The following is a 17,976-nucleotide window of genomic DNA, read 5'->3' on the forward strand; positions in this document are numbered from 1 at the left end:
ATCCACCAGCATGGCCAGATGAAAGACAACCTGACGCATAGTTGCCACCTCAGCCCCTCTTGTTAATTTGATTGGTTCTCCTCTACCCTGCTTTTGCAAAAAATCAATAAGAACTGCTACTTCCCGATTATGCTCCACAACTGGTTTTACTTTGGTGTATATAAGGAGCCAATGAGAGGAGAGGTGAGATTCACGTTACTATGAGACACTTGTTTTGACTGAATAGGGTTGTGTTGGGGAGCGCCTGCTCCAAACCATGAATCCAGGCACAGGTTGGGTTTTACAAGGGTTTTAGTTATAGATCTGTAGTTACGTACTGACCACCTCCACTACATGAATTATTGAACTGGAAGGTTTCATGGCTTTTATAGCAAGTGTTTGTTTGTCAATAAAATATTTTCAACATCTCACCCATCTGTGTATTGGTTTGTGTTCATTATTTGTTTACAGATTTAATATAATATAAAAACACATTTTGAAGAAAGACAGACAAACTAGACTGTTGAAAATAATGTTTAATGACACAAACCTTTTAATGATCAAATGTTTTTCCAAAAAGTAAATTACATTAGACCTACAGGATATGAGCATGCAGTAGGCCTACTAAGGGTGCTTTCACACCTATTAGTCCGTTTGCTTGGTCCGAATCAGTGGATGAGTTGCTACTTTGTTGCATTTTTCATTAGGTCCGGTTAGTGTTCACACGGTCCTGTTTTAAGCGAACCAACGTTTGAAAAAAAACTGACATAAAAAAAAACTATGACACGCGGTCATACAGGTTGTTAATCTATTGGCCAGAAAATGTGTGAGGGAAAATCACTTCCTTGTCACAAACAACAATGGAGCAACAGCAGCGTATTGCGATCGCAATACTATCTTTAATTGTTATTTGGTGTTGCACGACCACGTTTTTTGGGTTGCTCGTTGGTCTTTTACTCAGGATTAGGCTATATCCAGGTTATCAAACCATGGGAATGATATGTTTTCGTCTGACGAGCTACCACTTTTCCATAGAACATCACGCACTTTTAGCTGTCTAAGTTTGTAACTTTCAACCAACATTGGTCCACTGTGCAATATTGACGCTTTATTTCAGTACCTAGGCCTATATCACTAAATCATTTAAATACCTCGCTACTCTGTCTCCACAAGTATCTCTGCAATATGATCATCATTTGCCGTTCCTTCACTTCATCATTGCCCCACGCTTTCCCTCAACTAATTTCGCTGCTAATGACAGCTGTCTCCGCCGAGTGTCAATTCCTTTTTCAACCCACAATGCACTACATTTTGGTTTGCTTCCTGGAATAGGTCAATATTAAGTCCAATTACGTTCACACCTAAAGCGAACCGAACCATGGTTCACTTGGAACCGGACCGAGTCCCATCTTTTTAGGGGGACCATGGTTCGGTTGTTTGGTCCGCACTAGAGTTCGAATGCGTGTTCTCACCTCTCCAAACGAACCGTACTTTCAGAGAAAACGGACCATGGTCCGATTGAAACGGACCAAACATGTCAGGTGTGAAAGCACCCTTATTCTGCTGTTCATGCAGTTGATATTACAGCCTTCCATGCTAGAACCATATTGGGAAAGTTGAATTCAAATATGTTTGTACTACTGTTTGAAAGTGGTGTACATAAACATACACATTCTTAACATTTTTCAATTTGAAGGTTTGTGAAAAATTAATACCAGATGGCGGTAATGGAGCATGTAAACCGCCAATAAACTGAGGTTAGCTACAAGCAGCCGCTTCGCCAAACCGGAAGTTTATATGCTGTCACCGTTGTCACGTGAAAACGTCTACAAGGACTGGAGCTAGCAAGAACTACGTTCTCGAAAAGCGAAAGGGATCTGAAAGATCGTATTCATGTAAAATGATTCGTGTTAAGTTTGCGACAGACTACTACAAGGGATAGCTCAGTAACAAAGACGGCAGACGCAATGGACTCAAAGGGAACGTCGCTTGGAGTATGTTTGGTGGACTTAACGCTATCCTATTGTACATATTAGCTTACTATTTCCGCTGTGTTGTACACTCACATTGTAGACATGTTCTGTTTGTTTTGAAAATGTGTGACGTATTAGATGTTTACCCCTGGAGGTGTAGTCTACTCAAATGTACGGAATGCTATCCTAGTTTCCTACTTGACACATTGACCTAGTTAGCTAGCTATCTAAATCGACGCTGCTGTGGTGTGTGTTTATGCGTGTGCGTGCATGTGTGTTATCAGGCCAGCACCTCACTAGATGTGACTGGTGTAGAAGATGACCCTTTGGTGGACGGACCGCTCATCTCACCAGATGCTCTCCACTCTGCTATACGGAGAGAATTTCAGAGCATACCCACACCTTGCACTGCCATTCTTCTATCAATGCTACATGTAAGTGTAACCGACCGGAATTGGTTAAGCTCACTCCTCAGTAAAAGTACCGACGGTGGTGAAGCAGGTTTACACAGTGTATGAGAAGGTGTCGCTGTGTTGTGCGTAGAGCGCCCTTGGTTCGAAACAAGTGTGTGGGAGAGACGGGGTGCAATCTATACTGACACGCGAAGTGATGACCCCCCTGTGAGACAAATATCTTTCTCTCACTCTCCCTTTCTCTTTCACGTGCTCACTCCTCTCACACACACATAAACACACACACACACACACACACACACAACTATCACATTCTGTAAATACACAACTACACTTGCATTGTTATTATTGTCTGTCTTCAATGCTCACATGTAAGCTATAGTCACACAGATGAACACACACACTTGTTTTTTTTTATAGTTCTGTCACTTTTTCATGTGACGTGTGCTTTCCACTTCCCCCCATGTTCCAGGTGGCGTACGTTGCCCTGGCGATGGCTCTGGGGGTGGCTTGCATGTTGAAACTGGGCAGAGAGGACGAGTGCATTAGGCTGCTGGGGACAGCGCAGGGGGACAGTGTGATCGTGCTGGGGAAGGTGGGACTGTGGCTGCTGGTGCTGCTGTTCAACGTCTGCGTCCAGCACCATCACAGTAGCGTGAGGAACCGAGGATACCTTCGTTTCTATAGAGACACCCGGGCGCTGAAACACCTGCCTCTCACTGTGCACTCCACAGGTATGTTTTCCCCGACTCAAAAACGGGTCAAACATACTCGGCGCGTAGTCGTTTGTTCAGAGTGGCAGTTTCTTTTTTTCACCACAAGGTGGAGGCATCCCTTTGAGAATTGAGCTTGTGTGTGTTGTGTTTGTGTCTGTGTGTAGGGAACGTGGCTGTGTTAGTGGCCCTGTGTGTGGATCTACAACCCACCGTGAAAGTATACGTGCTGCTCAGCATTCTGGGATTGGAGCTCCTCGTTTCTCTGCCATGCCTCATCATTTACACAGGTACGGAACATACACCCTCGTCATCTACACAGGTACGGAACATACACCCTCGTCATCTACACAGGTACGGAACATACACCCTCGTCATCTACACAGGTACGGAACATACACCCTCGTCATCTACACAGGTACGGAACATACACCCTCGTCATCTACACAGGTACGGAACATACACCCTCGTCATCTACACAGGTACGGAACATACACCCTCGTCATCTACACAGGTACGGAACACACACCCTCGTCATCTACACAGGTACGGAACATACACCCTCGTCATCTACACAGGTACGGAACACACACCCTCGTCATCTACACAGGTACGGAACATACACCCTCGTCATCTACACAGGTACGGAACACACACCATCGTCATCTACACAGGTACGGAACACACACCCTCGTCATCTACACAGGTACGGAACATACACCCTCGTCATCTACACAGGTACGGAACACACACCCTCGTCATCTACACAGGTACGGAACACACACCCTCGTCATCTACACAGGTACGGAACATACACCCTCGTCATCTACACAGGTACGGAACATACACCCTCGTCATCTACACAGGTACGGAACATACACCCTCGTCATCTACACAGGTACGGAACATACACCCTCGTCATCTACACAGGTACGGAACATACACCCTCGTCATCTACACAGGTACGGAACATACACCCTCGTCATCTACACAGGTACGGAACATACACCCTCGTCATCTACACAGGTACGGAACATACACCCTCGTCATCTACACAGGTACGGAACACACACCCTCGTCATATACACAGGTACGGAACATACACCCTCGTCATCTACACAGGTACGGAAAAAACATTTACATTTAGTAATTTAGCAGACGTTCTTATCCAGAGCGACTTACAGTAAGTACAGGGACATTCCCCCGAGGCAAGTAGAGTGAAGTGCCTTGCCCAGGGACACAACGTCATTTCGTCAATCAAACTGGCAACCTTCTGATTGGTAGCCCTATTCTCTAACCGCTCAGCCATCCGGCCCCCACACACCCTCGGACATGCACTCCTCACCGCTCTCTGACTTTGAAAGGCGTCTGAAACGATGGATGGGGGGGGTAGGCAAATGCCACGATCGGCACAAAAGTAAACCCAATCTGGGTGGGGGATAATGCCTGAATTAAAACGGTGGCAATTAGACAAGCTACCATTGGAAAGACACTGTTGCCCATGTCACACACCCAGCTAACCCCCGTCCTTGTCCCGGGCACATCCGCATCACAATGCCTTGGGCCCTGCCCTATTCAGACCCAGGCGGCGGTATGACAATTAGCCATTCATCCCTCAGCCCATCTCCTAACTCTTGTCTCTGTCTCGTTATCTCCCCCCTCTCTTCTCTCTTTCTCTTGCTCGCTCTCTCTCTCTCTATCTCCCACTTTATCTTTACCCCCCCTCTCTGCTTTCATCACCTTTCTTACTCCCCTTCCCCTCCCTCACCGTAAAACTCGACAGAAAAGCATTTAATGTGTTTTGTCATTTAAATATGATATTGCACCGTAGGCCACCGTGTGAGTGCCTCCGCACGGCGCACTCACCTCCACCGCGAGAGGAAAGCTCCCGTTAAACACGCGCAATCAGAGGATATTGCTGTTAAAGATACAGCATTGGAAGGAAACCTATGTGGAAGGTGCTGTATTGGCCCGTGTTGTGGCTGCCTGAAGGTAGAGATAGGGCAGTGACACTGCAGGCTAGGAGAATGAGAGAAGGCCCTATTCAGAGCGGAGGTGTGCATTAGGCTTTAGCACGGCCACGGGCCGGCCTTCCTCCCGCTCCACCCTCACACACACTTGAACACACACCCGCATTGTCCTGCTGTTTACTGTATGGGTGATTCCCAATTTGGTGTGTGTGTGTGTGTGTCTGTGTGTTTGTGCGTCCTGGCATTCCAGGTCAGATCAGTGCAGTCAGGCTAGACCTGAGCAGAGCGACGCCTTGTTGCCCAGCCACACACACGCGCACACACAAACAAAAGGTTCGATTTCAGCTCAGTTTCAGTTTAGCCAACTCAGGAAATAATGTGTTAATCTACACGAAGAAAGATTAAACACTTTTGTATGCTTTGATGTAACAAATAGAAGTGAAGCTGTGTTGTGTGTGTGTGTGGTAGAGATTCGATGCCTGCAGCTATGAGGGCCCGTAGCGGAAGGCCTCGTTTAACCCCTTCCCTTTGAAGTGCACTACAGACACGAGGCAGTACTGATGGATTGAGGCAGGGAGTGTGTGTGTGTGTGTGACCAAGTGAGTTGAGTGTGTCTTTGAGGTTTGCCGTATGTATCTGCCTCTCTCATTATAACATGAATACACTCTCCTCTAAAGGCCTGCATGTGCCCTACACATCAAAGTGTATCCCCGGCCTTCAAAGGGTTAACTGGGAATACGCCGCTCCTCGGCTTTGTCTGAATTTATTGTATGCACTCCAGGGTGCAGTGACAACACACTGATGCTGACACACACATGCGATGCACTACCTCACATTCCCCCTTGCAGTGTGTGTGTGTGTGTGTGTGTGTCGGGGGGGGGGGGGCAACTTGCCTCTTGAGGCCAGTTCCGGGGTCAGGTTAGGGTTTCCTCTCAGCACTGATTAAAGGTCAGATGATCTGATCCCAGGCCAGGGAAAATACCCCATGAGAATAGTTTTTGGAGGACAGGTGAAAAGATTGCTGTACTGTTGCGCGTACATTGTTCCTAGATATGTTTTGATATCAAAGCACAGATGCTGGTTTGATTGTGATGATTCTAGTGCCCTGCTGAGAGACTAGCACCAGGGGTTAGCATTAGCATCGTTGTTGAAGTGTATGAGGATGAATGGGGACGGCTAGCCCTCAGCGCAGGGTTTAGCAGTGAGCACGCACATCAGTGGTAGCCGTTAACACCTCGCAAGCTTGTTGACACCTGGAAACGCACCCTCGTCAACCGGAGGGATTCAACTTCCTCAGATCAAATCGGACCATGATACCATTCTCTACACTTAAGTCTGTGCGCGTGTGCGCGCGCACGCTCCCCTAACGGCAGCGTGTGAAATGCATCACCTCTGTCCCACTACAGCACCATCCATCCATCACTCCTCATCCTTTCTCTACCTCACTTCACCCCCCTCTTTTCTCCCTTTCTCCATGACATCATCATGTACAACATCCATTTTTCTTTCAGGAGAACCCTTTTATATGAAAGGAGAATGTTTCATTTTTAAGTTTTGCAATTGATTGCTTTTCCTTGTTTCTAACTTCCTGTGATTCTTCTGTTGCTCTCCTCCACCACCTCCTCTCTGCAACCTCAGGAATGTGCCTCTCTTCTTCTCTGTCACACACACTCACCATAAGACTGTATTTACACAAACACACACACACACACACACACACAAATAGGGCTCATTATGCAAAAATCCCTGGTATTTCTCAATTGTGTGTGTGATGACCTGCAGTACTGTAGCAGGGTCAAGATGCCACTGTCTTTAGAACCTCCCTGATGTTTTCCTCCAGTTAATGACTCTCATCATCGACATCCAGCCAAACCTCCCCTCTGTCTCCAGACACACAGAAGCACACACACACACATAATGTATACGGTACCTTATTAAAATTCAGTGAACCTCTTCAACTACAGCTGACTGTCTCTCACACACACACACAGAACTCCACTCCTCCTCCCCTGTATAAAAGTAGATGTAAGGGGTGTGAGACCTGGAGCTTCTAAGTGCAGGATACGGGGGCTCGTAAGGACTTTTAAGTGCAGGATACAACAGCTCAAGTGTGTGTGAGGCAGTGAGAAAGAGTGTGTGTCTGTGTGTGTCTGTGTGTGTGAGAGTGAGGCAGATAGAATGAGTGTGTGTGAGGCAGTGAGAAAGAGTGTGTGTGAGAGAGTGAGGCAGATAGAATGAGTGTGTGTGTCAGAGAGTGAGAATGAGAGAGGCGACAGAGGTGTGTTTGTGTACACCTGATAATAGTTTATTAGTTCGTAAAGGCCCACAGACTGTGTGTGTGTGGTCGAGCAGGGTGGGCGTGCGTGCGTGTGTGTGTGTGTGTGTGTGCGCGCGCGCGCGCGTGTGCACGTGTGAGAAAGATGGAGGAAGTGTGTGTGTGGTCGAGCAGGGTGGGCGTGCGTGCGTGCTTGCGTGTGTGTGTGTGTGTGTGTGCGCGCGCGCGCGTGCACGTGTGAGAAAGATGGAGGAAGTCAATAAGTTGCATGTTAACGGAGAGTATGCCTATGGTCTCCACAGCGAGAGTGATGCAGTTCAACAGAGAGAGAGCGGCTGCCGACATCAGTCAGGAGGAACAATCACACCCCTACAGCCACACCAGCCTGCCTACTGAGACTGGCTTCAGGTACACACACACACACACTGCTCTGTTCTACCTACAGCACATACACACACACACACGTGCTAACACACACCCACTGTACTCGTTGGTCCATGCCCCGAACGCGGTGCCCCTGCAGGGAAGGCTCTAATCTGGAGGAGGTGGTGGAGAAGCAAGCTGACCTGATAGAGTATCTGAAGCAACACAACACCCTGCTGAGCAAGAGGCTGCTCAACCTGACCGCCCAACACTGACGACCCGCCCACCTGAACCTCGACACACGTCCACCTACTCCATGGTCGCCCCCCGTGAGCACGCCGGACATCCTGTCGGCTCGGCTTAGAGGGAGGAGACAAAGAATGAGGGGGAGGGTGGGGGCTGGGCTGGGGGTGGGAGGGGTGGGAGAGGTGGGGGGGGGGAGACCTACTGGATAAGGGACTGACTTGAGGGGGAGGATTAGAGACTGACGGAAGATATACACTGTTTACTGAGAAAGGGAGCTCTGTACACACACACCTGTGCACACACAGAGAGAGAGGGAGAGAGAGAGAGAGAGAGGGAGAGAGAGGGGGAGAGGGAGAGAGGGTTTTGGGTGTGTTTTGAAGAACCGGATCAGCTGACAGAGATGGACAGATAACAAAGGAGAGAGGGATGAGAGGGAGGGGCTGAAGAATATGGAGGAGAGAGTGGAGGATAGAAAAGGAGGAGTAGGTGGTGGTGGAATTGAAGGGATGTGGGTCACAGATCAGAGAGGAGGAGTTTTATTGCTGTGTGATGACCCTAAGTGACCTGTGTGTGTGTGTGTGTGTGTGTGGTGTGTGTGTGGTGTGTGTGTGTGTGTGTGTGTGAGGGTGAGAGAGAAAGAATAGACAATTGCTCTAGGTATCATGTGCCGAGTTGTGATGTGACAAAGCCAAAAGCACTGAGGGGAGGGGGAGGGGGAGGGGGGATTGGCAGAGGAGGAGCAAGGCAAAGAGGTTTGGTTACTGGAGCACCACGCTGTAAGGGTTATTGTAAAGAGAATGCTAACGTGTGTGTGTGTAAGCGTTTAACCCTGCCAAGATTGTGTATTTTGGGGTACTGTTATCCTGATAATGGAATGTGTGTGAAGTAATGGATTTAGCAACTGTGAGCACAATAAATGTGTGTGTGTGTAAGCGTTTAACCCTGCCAAGATTGTGTATTTTGGGGTACTGTTATCCTGATAATGGAATGTGTGTGAAGTAATGGATTTAGCAACTGTGAGCACAATAAATGTGTGTGTGTGTTCATAAAATGTTGTGAAAACATCTTCAGTGTTATAGATGACACCACCGGTAAGATAATACAGAAATTTATTAAAACTCATTCATTAAAACATTTGAAGTGCCTTACATACATATAAACACTTTGTAGGTGACGTTCTAGAGATATTGTTGACTTATTTGCCTTGATACATTAATACAAATGTCCATTCATACACATTGGTGGTGTATTTACATTATATGAATAATTGGACTATCATAAGTTTTGTACTTATGTAGTAGTACTGAGCTTTGAATATGAACAGGTCCACAGATCTATTGTTTGTCACCAGTGAAGGACATTAAGGCAGGTAAGGAGGAGTACATTCCAGGTGGCCTATAGAATCCATGTCACTCTCTTTGTCCAATCACATCAAGAAGCTGGGAGAGGGGACAAACCAAATACAAGCTCAGTCTGTGACTGTTACTAGGCAGGTTTTCCAGAGTCTGGTTGGAGTCCATTTCTTTGGTGTTGCAGGAGTCTTCTACTGGTGTCGCCTTGGTCCGGTGACTTGGTGTGAGGGAAGGTGGAAAAGATCTCCAACTACCCTTGCCACCTCTCTTTCTGCTTAGCATCTTCATGCTCACACCTTTAGAGAAAACGATGCAAAATTGTTTAGAATGCAACCTCGATCATAGATGAATGTGTGAAAGAATGGTAAGCAATTTCAGAATGACAGAAGGCTGCAGTCTGAGATGTAGTGCAGAATGTGTTCTCAAGAAATGTGTGTGTGGAGGAGCCAGGGTGAGAAGGCAGTGACCCTCAGTTAAACAATGATTCCTAGAGAATGTTAAAGTGAACACCCCTCCCCTTTCTCTCCAATTTTTTTCTCTCTCACACACACACCATTGCTCACCCCCATTCTGTTTAAAACACTGGAACTCGATCTCACACATTATGTACTTTCCCTTCTGTTGTTAGTGAGATTTATGTTGGAGTGTATATCTGCTTGGACTCCTGTTGTGTGTGAATACACACCTCTGGCACTAATCACACACACTCACTAACTGCCACCTGCCACCAATTTAACCTGCTTCTCTAGGCCATGTATCAGAAGTCTTGGACAGCTCATAAACTGTTTCAGACACACACACACAGGTGGGATTAGCAATCAGGCGGAGTGATTTAAATTAGGCTGGTTTTTATGTGCCCTCAACCCTGCAACCACCCCGTGTGTGCACGCATGTGTGTGTGTGTGTGTGTGTGTGTGTGTGTGTGTGTGTGTGTGTGTGTGTGTGTGTGTTTGTGCTTCACCTCAGGGGAAGGGCACTCTCGAGTGGAGAGGCATGCAGCGTCTGTGAGGACAGTGATGTCTGTATTTTCGCCTCACATTCAGGAAATCTGCAAAACAACACGCTGGAGTTAGATTGTTTAGTCAGACTGAATGGTATTTGAAACAACACCTCACATAACAGCCTTTCTATCTATGTTATTAATGTTAAAGAATGTCACAATGAATGCAAGTCAAACATTTGATGGGTGCTTTTATACCACCTGCAGACTAACAAGTACATTTCGATGATAAACGACACAGGTGCACCCGTGCACAAAGTACGATAACTTATTGTTGGAGTTGGCCTATAGTCATTACGATAAGTAGCGACCTCCTCTAATAAACCCGGAACCGTTGCACCTTATTATTTTTAACCTCCGTAATAAACCCGACGTTACTCCCACTTCACACGCGGACAGTCAAACACAGGAAGAGATAAACCCCCCGGATAAGTTTATGGCTACGTCCGTGCTTCCATCCCCTCCTCCACCACCATCACCCAGAAGGCCTGAAGGTAAGCTTTTTACACTTGGTCGTGGGCGCTCCCGCTCCATGAATGGTAATCAGCCCCGGGGCATTTGCATTGCGTTTAACACCGTGATTAACAATAGCGCGCTTGAGCACCGTGGACAGCACAATGGACCGGTGGGAACTGCTGCTGAGCCTCAGCGTCGACGGCGGTCCCCCGGTCTTTCCGTCTCTCGCTCTATCTTTCTCAGTAACAAGTATAGGCGCGTGCACAAACGCACACGCTCTCTCTTACATACAGACAATAATACCAATACCGGCAGGCTTAACGATAGCCAGCTGGCAGAGTTGGTATTGAATAGACTCTAATCTGTGCACAGGCTGGAATGAAAACATTCTCCCCCATCCTGTTAAAAATGTCTGTCTAAACTTAGTTCAGTGAAGCGGTGGATAGTGCACATGCTTGTTGTAACCGGACTGTGAAAGCTCGGATTGATGCTCGTGTTTCAGAGTTTACTTCGGCAGGTGGCAGCTGTCCACACACGCAAGTTAGAATTAGAACGCATCAACATTTAAAGAAATATTCTGTTAAAATCGACACAGGAGAAATGCGCACGAAAATGTACACGTTATCATTGTGCCGTTTAATAAATTGATATGAAGTAGGCAAACGCACATGACGAAGAAACTTCAACAAATAACATTTACAAACAAGTATCTGATAGGGCTGCCCCTCAGCTACTGCGGTTAGGCTTTTACATCAGAATCAAGAGACCATCTTAGTAACGTATAGGCTACAACATAAAAATTCAATTTGTTTCAAAGGACAATGCGTGTTTCTTACACTTCTTACCTGGCCTCGCAGCAGAGACTGATCCTAGAACGGCCACCAGCAGCAGCAGCATGTACAGCACGTTGAGGATCCTCATGGCTGGATCAAAGCTCCTGATCCAGGGTCAGAACTTTCCAGGAGCTAAAAGTGAATTTGGTCCTCAGGTGTGGATGGTCCTCAATCTCCCCAGGGATGAGTCTCTGTTTCTGGGTAGGCCGATCAGACTTCCTGGCCTCTTCTCTTTCCTTCTCTCTCTGTGCGCCTCTTTCTTTGAGTTTCGCGGGACAATCAAACAAGACTTCAGTCTTCCTTTTCTCTTCTGTAGACAACCAGTCTGTCCCCAATGGAATGTGTGTGTCCAGTGATTGTCTCGGTGACTGAGAGCAAAGTGACAAAGCAGCCTTACCCCGACACCCCCCTTTATACACCCACCGGAGGGAGGGCTGGCTCACCCCCACACCCCCACCCCTGACACTATTCTAACACACACATTCAAACACCAATGCCCTCCAGTATTAAAATAATGGAATTCAATGTCACATAAGAAACACTTTCATCCCAACACTCACATGCACAGGCATCCTCATAAATTCTATCATGAACCTGCCACTTATTCTGTCTCCCTGTACACTCACACACTCACAGATATGTATATATCTATATCTATATGTTGCAGACACAACATGACTTAATAGCTGGGCCCAAATGTGTGAATTGCCATAATTGACAAGATATACAGTCACTCTCTCTCTGTCTCTCTCTAACACACACACACACACACACACATGCAGCCCACTCTGCATTGCACATATTGACCCCATATGTAGAGGGGTGATACAAATGACAGGAAGCCCCCCTTATACCACTCACCCCCCTCAACTGCCCCTTAACACACACTTTACTGCCTCATTTTACGTGTGTGTGAGGGTGTGGGTGGGTTAGGGAGAGCAAAGCTTACTGAGGGACTACATGGAATACACCGGAAGGAGTGAAGAAGTCACATATGTGACCTTGTTACTTGTTACTTTTTTCTTCTACCTCTCCTTCCATCTTTCTACCCCCCCCCCCCCCCCAGCCACTGCCCCTCCCCCTACCCTCCCTGCCCTCCCCTCCTGCCCCCGCCCTCCTCCCCCACCCCTCCCCCAGGGCCTTCCACATCTCGTGGCTGGAGGGGATGAGGCCTTGGCTGGGTGGAGAGAGAGAAAGGCCAGGGGGTTAAGGCCGGCTGTTCACCTCTTGAGTGTTGAGAGTCCAACCACTGCATTGAACTAACTAACAACAGTCTGGGTCCACCCAGGAGAACACTAGAGCATCTGGGACCGCTTTTTAGGTCTGTCCATGTGTCTGCATGTGTGTGTGGTTGGGTGTGTGTGCGCGCGTGCGTGAAAATCAAATCTATTCTTACTGTTCACTGTAGATATGTTGATTTTTGTCATCTTGGATGAGTTTGGCATTCTCTTATTATATCTTTTTGTAACACAGTCTACAGTTGATTAGGAGGAGCAAGTGTGACAGACTGACAGTGTTAACCCTATGTCACCCAGTGGATTTGCAAAGTACAGGACTCATTAGCGTGTGTGCTAACAGCCAGGTCTGTGGACTGCACCCCTCTACATTCAGTTGGCCTGCTAATGAATTAACACATTAAGATGAAATGTTCGCCATTACATGTGAATGAGGATTAGAGAAACAGCAGGACACTAATGGACCAGGAGCACAAGATGGCTGCCAAGACTTTGAACAAGCATCTGGACCATCAACTCCCATGTACCATTAAGTGAGAAAGACAAGGAGAAAGAGGGGAGGAGGGTGTGGTGTATTATTGAGTGGTGTGTGCCTCTCTCTCTGTGTGTGTGCGCCCTTAGAAATGTTATTTTTATTGCTTTATGGTGTTTGCAAAAATGTCCCTCACAGTGCCAGACATTCCTTATGGACGCACACACAGGCACACAGGCACACGTGGATTCTATCCGTTTGTGGCCATGCTGAGGTCTTAGGTTCTTTCCATCATGGCAAAGCTGCAGTTTGCTCTCTGGCTGCCTTTGTCTTTTATACTCTTTATTTGAATATGCTAATCGTGGACCCTTTGTCATTTAGAGCCACCTGGTAGCCATGGCTACAACACTGACTGGTGCCATATTTCTTCCAGACTCTGTGTGTCTGTCTGTCTGTCGGGCTGTCTATCTCTTTCTCTCTGTCTCTCTCACACTGGCTGTCTGACACACATTTTCCCCATTACAATGTATTATCAATGATATGTCAGTAAGTACATTGTTGTACTAAATCATATTGAAATGGCCCGTGGTCATCTGTACCCTTCGACGGTCCCCTGACGGCGGGTCGGGTGTATGAGTGTGTGTGTTGTAATGTTGGAACTTCTTATGAATTGTATGTCTACAACAGGGATTACCTCGGCTCCTCAAATACTCCCTATGGGAGTATGCACACACACACACACACACACACACACACACACACACACACGTACTTTGACCCGAACCATTTCCATTGAACAGGTCAGTCATCAAAACTAATGGCACACTACCAACCAATGACAAAAGATGAATACATACACTCAAACACACTCAAACACACTCACACACACTCAAACACACCAACACACACTGACAACCCATATTGACAGCCAGTATAATAATTTCTAATACAAATTAATTTTGAATACAAATGATTTAGTAATTCAGCATCCTTGCTCGCATTGTGACATTACATTTGCCCGGTGATGTGTCGAGTCTGTATGTGTGCATGTGTGCCTTGTGTGTTGATTGTGCCTAGTGAGTCAGTTAAATTCCCCATCGTTAGACTGGTGTGTCTCTTGTCATGCTGCCAGGTCGTCTAGCCTAATGACTGCTGAGGACTGTCAGGCACTAATTGGTCTTAAGACCCGTCAACTACAATTGTTCAGTATGGACACCAATGAACACATATGCACATGAATAAGTCTGCACGTCTAATACACATGTGCGCACACACCTACACAGACAAGGTTGTGTACGAGCAAACACACGTGATACATATGTTGTGTTATCGTGTCAAATACTGATGCTTCGTCTTAAACCACTGGAGCAATGATCAGCTATGTAAAGACTTTTGGAATCAAATCAGACTATTCCTGCGCAAAACGTAGGCACCCACTCTGGCCCTGTGTGTGTTTGTGTGTGTGTGTAGGGGGGTTGCATAGAGGCAGAAGGAACCCTCACATTAATTCATTCGACCGCTTCAACTGTCGACAAATGCCAAAGGATTTATTGTAACCTTCTGAGGTTCACATGAATACCACATGCATTGGGATCAAACCATGATGAACACTTTTATTGTAAAGAAACGCTCTTAGTGGCTAACAAATGACACTGCAACAGTCAGTTAGGCCTAGTGTAGAGTTTAAACCGTTACAGCAGAATTGCAGCCTTTGGTGTATTTGTCTTTACATGGTTAAGAGTGTGTTCCTGTGTCTGTGTGAATGATTCAAGGCCCTTGTCGAGTTGCTTGTTTGAAGATCACTGTTTTCTTTCTCTTTGAAAAGCTTTGGAACTTCTCCTTTGCCTTCCATAGACGTGTTTCTAGAAATGAACACACACACCCATGCACACAAGGGCCGGGTTTCCCAGATTTGTTAAGAAGCTCTTAACGCTAAGAGCTTCTTGGAGCGTTCTAAGAACGCTCTTAGAACGCTCCGGCCAAGCACAATAACACTCGAGGCAGACCTACATGAGCAAACCCATTATAATGATAAATGTGTGTGTGGGTGTGTGTGTATGGGAAATAATGTCTGTCCTTACACAAATTAAAAATATATGTAATTTTGGGGGGGATTTCAAAAGGTTAAAAGTTTCCAAAAAAGTTTCTAAAGGTCGAAAGAAATATTTTCGGGAAAAAGCGATCTCCTCCTTTCACTGTGAGGCTTCTCTCCTCTCCTCTCTCCTCCTCTCTCATTTCCTCCTGGATTTGAGTTTTCAGTAGTATAAATGCATGTGTGAACATTTCATGTGAATGTGTATGTTCCATATCTGTTTGTGTAAGGACAGTCGGAATTACTTCCTAAACCTCAAATGTGTGCGTGCAGCTGCTTACCTCTAGCTGGCTGTGTGCAAATTGAGGCCAGGGTATAAATGAAGACGATGATGAAGGCGATGAAGAGGAAGGTTAACTCAAAGCCAGAGAACGGCAACTCCATTCATGCAACTAGAAAACCATAACAAAAACACAATCAGTTTACATACATAGGAACGGAAGAAATATAAAATAGCTGAGGTTCAGTTGCAGTACTATTGTCAACCACAGAGAAGGGCTATTGTCTACAGCTGCTGCGCACAATGTTTAATGACTCCGAGGGGTTTTGGCCATAACTGAACCCACTTACGAAAGTGATAAAAAATTGTTATTTAAATTTACTCAAGTCATGTCCTTTTCTCAAAATAACTATTTGATTTTGATGCACAAATCTCCGTTTGTGCCCTCACATCGTTTGTATGACTACGTGGACATGCTCTCTCAGATCGGAACACGAACACGGAACGAGATTGGCAGGTAGTCAGAGATACCATGTGCTACAATTATTTTTGGTTTATGAAGAATAGTGTTCTGTGTTTCATTAATGAGGGATTTTTGTATCGGGGTGAGCGTGCTTTACTCAGGCTTCTCCGGGTTGAATGAACTAACTGAACTAACTGAAACCGTCTACCTCAGAGTATGTTAACCCTGCTTTATGAAATAACCCCCAAACGATGAACAAGGTCCTTCATTTTCACCGAGGTGTAGAAAAGGACACTCAAGTCCAATGTTACACTACAGGTCAGATTCCATTGCAGCACATTATTTCACGGAAAATTACAGGAAACAAAACTGTTCACTCGTTTCCAACAGATGCTACAATTAACAGAAAAGGTCTTACCTGTTTTAGAAATAGATTTGTTGATCCCACACACATGAATACGGACACACATGGTAAGTTAAGTTAACCGGTAAAGTTAACTCTCCAGCTGACATGTTGCAGCAACTTACTGCCAAAGTTGGGAGTCAGCTGGGGAGTTAACTTACCTGTGTATGTCGCATAACCTGCTTCGTGGTGAAAAAATACTAAACGTTTAAAAATGGTTGTGTTATAAAGTGTTTGTTTATTATAATTTATGACATCACCAGCCACTCCTATGCTTGATCCTGGAGGGTTTGTACATCCTTGGGCAAAGTCCACACTCAGACAAGCACACACACACACAAACCACTTCAACATCCACTTATTCCTTATACGCTATTCTGTATCTGTGTCTTCAGGCTGTGTTCAGCACGTATGCTTGTCTTTGATTGGATGAAGCTGTGCAGTTGTACACATCACTGAAGCTTTTTCGGGGACTTGTGCAGATTTATGTGACAGCTTCCTGTCCAGGAGTCACACAATGACCACTCTCTTTGAGAATGTAGTTCCTTGGACATAAGAAGTAATGAGTATTTTAACTTTTATTATTTGCACAATATAAAAAAAAACGTTCATAAATATATTTGATACATTTACTCCAAATTTATGTTCATGGGTATGTGTCTTCTCTGTGTGTGTGTTTACTTGAACAATCTTACCCTGTGTGTGTGAGCACTCCTCTCTTATCATGCCAGTGACAGTACAGAGACCAAAGACCAACAAAGAGAAGACAATTGTCAGCAGCTCCAGCTCTGTAAACGGAAATGCCATTACTGAAAGACAGCCATACACACAAGCCATACACACAAGCCATACACACAAGCCATACACACAAGCCATACACACAAGCCATACACACAAGCCATTCACACAAGCCATACACACAAGCCATACACACAAGCCATACACACCCACAAACATACACACAGATACACATGCACACACAAATACAAGTCATTTAAAGATGTTCAAAACATTCTAATTCCTTATTTTGATTTAGTGATTTCCAAAACTTTATTTCAGTAAAATCCAATACTTTATTTCATTTTTGGGGGGTTTTAATATCCAAAATGTACATAAGAGCTGACACAAAGAAGCTGTGCAAAAAATCAGTATAGGATTCAATCCATTTTCTATCAACATGGTTGATAGAAAATCTCAGTATAGGATTCAATTCATTACTTTCCCCCTTTTCAAGCATCTAAGACTCTTTCATGGGTGGTGTTGCTGTTTAGATACTATTCAGCCTTGTATATCTTGATATTCATTATACTGTTGTAGTTCTGGTAGATTGATCATTTATTTTATTTAATATTTTTGAGGATCCATTTTTTAATAAGCCATATTGCCACGTTTGGTATCATTTTCCATTCCTAATACCTAATTACCTTCGTATGGATGTTACATGCATACATATAATGCCCCTTGCTGTACATGATAAGTTTCTCTGACTAATCCCACCTATTGTTACACACACACACC

The 17,976-nt window shown here is 45.6% G+C and overlaps 1 protein-coding gene and 1 long non-coding RNA gene across 3 annotated transcripts; one reads left to right on the plus strand and one right to left on the minus strand.

Moving 5' to 3' along the window:
- The first annotated feature begins 1,767 nt into the window (after positions 1–1,767).
- Positions 1,768–8,083, plus strand: tmem192 (transmembrane protein 192). Of its 2 annotated transcripts, XM_084687943.1 has the most exons (6): positions 1,772–1,973; positions 2,237–2,386; positions 2,838–3,099; positions 3,246–3,368; positions 7,626–7,731; positions 7,847–8,083. In XM_084687943.1, the coding sequence occupies exons 1-6, from the start codon at positions 1,947–1,949 to the stop codon at positions 7,959–7,961; spliced, it is 783 nt and encodes a 260-aa protein (XP_084544069.1). In that variant the 5' UTR covers positions 1,772–1,946; the 3' UTR covers positions 7,962–8,083. The 2 variants fall into 2 exon arrangements, with proteins under 2 accessions (XP_084544070.1, XP_084544069.1); XM_084687944.1 differs by lacking the exons at positions 7,626–7,731; positions 7,847–8,083 and adding an exon at positions 6,687–7,473 and having other exon boundaries at positions 1,768–1,973.
- A 6,723-nt stretch (positions 8,084–14,806) lies between these two features.
- On the minus strand, positions 14,807–15,763 carry LOC146236779 (uncharacterized). Its single transcript, XR_014741015.1, has 2 exons — positions 15,654–15,763; positions 14,807–15,142 (listed from the first exon to the last, which is right to left on the minus strand). It is a non-coding gene; the product is annotated as an uncharacterized LOC146236779 (long non-coding RNA).
- Positions 15,764–17,976: the final 2,213 nt, after the last annotated feature.

This window comes from Hypomesus nipponensis, chromosome 22 (assembly GCF_054491055.1).
Source record: "Hypomesus nipponensis isolate SF chromosome 22, ASM5449105v1, whole genome shotgun sequence".
In the NCBI taxonomy this organism is placed as follows: Eukaryota; Metazoa; Chordata; class Actinopteri; order Osmeriformes; family Osmeridae; genus Hypomesus; species Hypomesus nipponensis.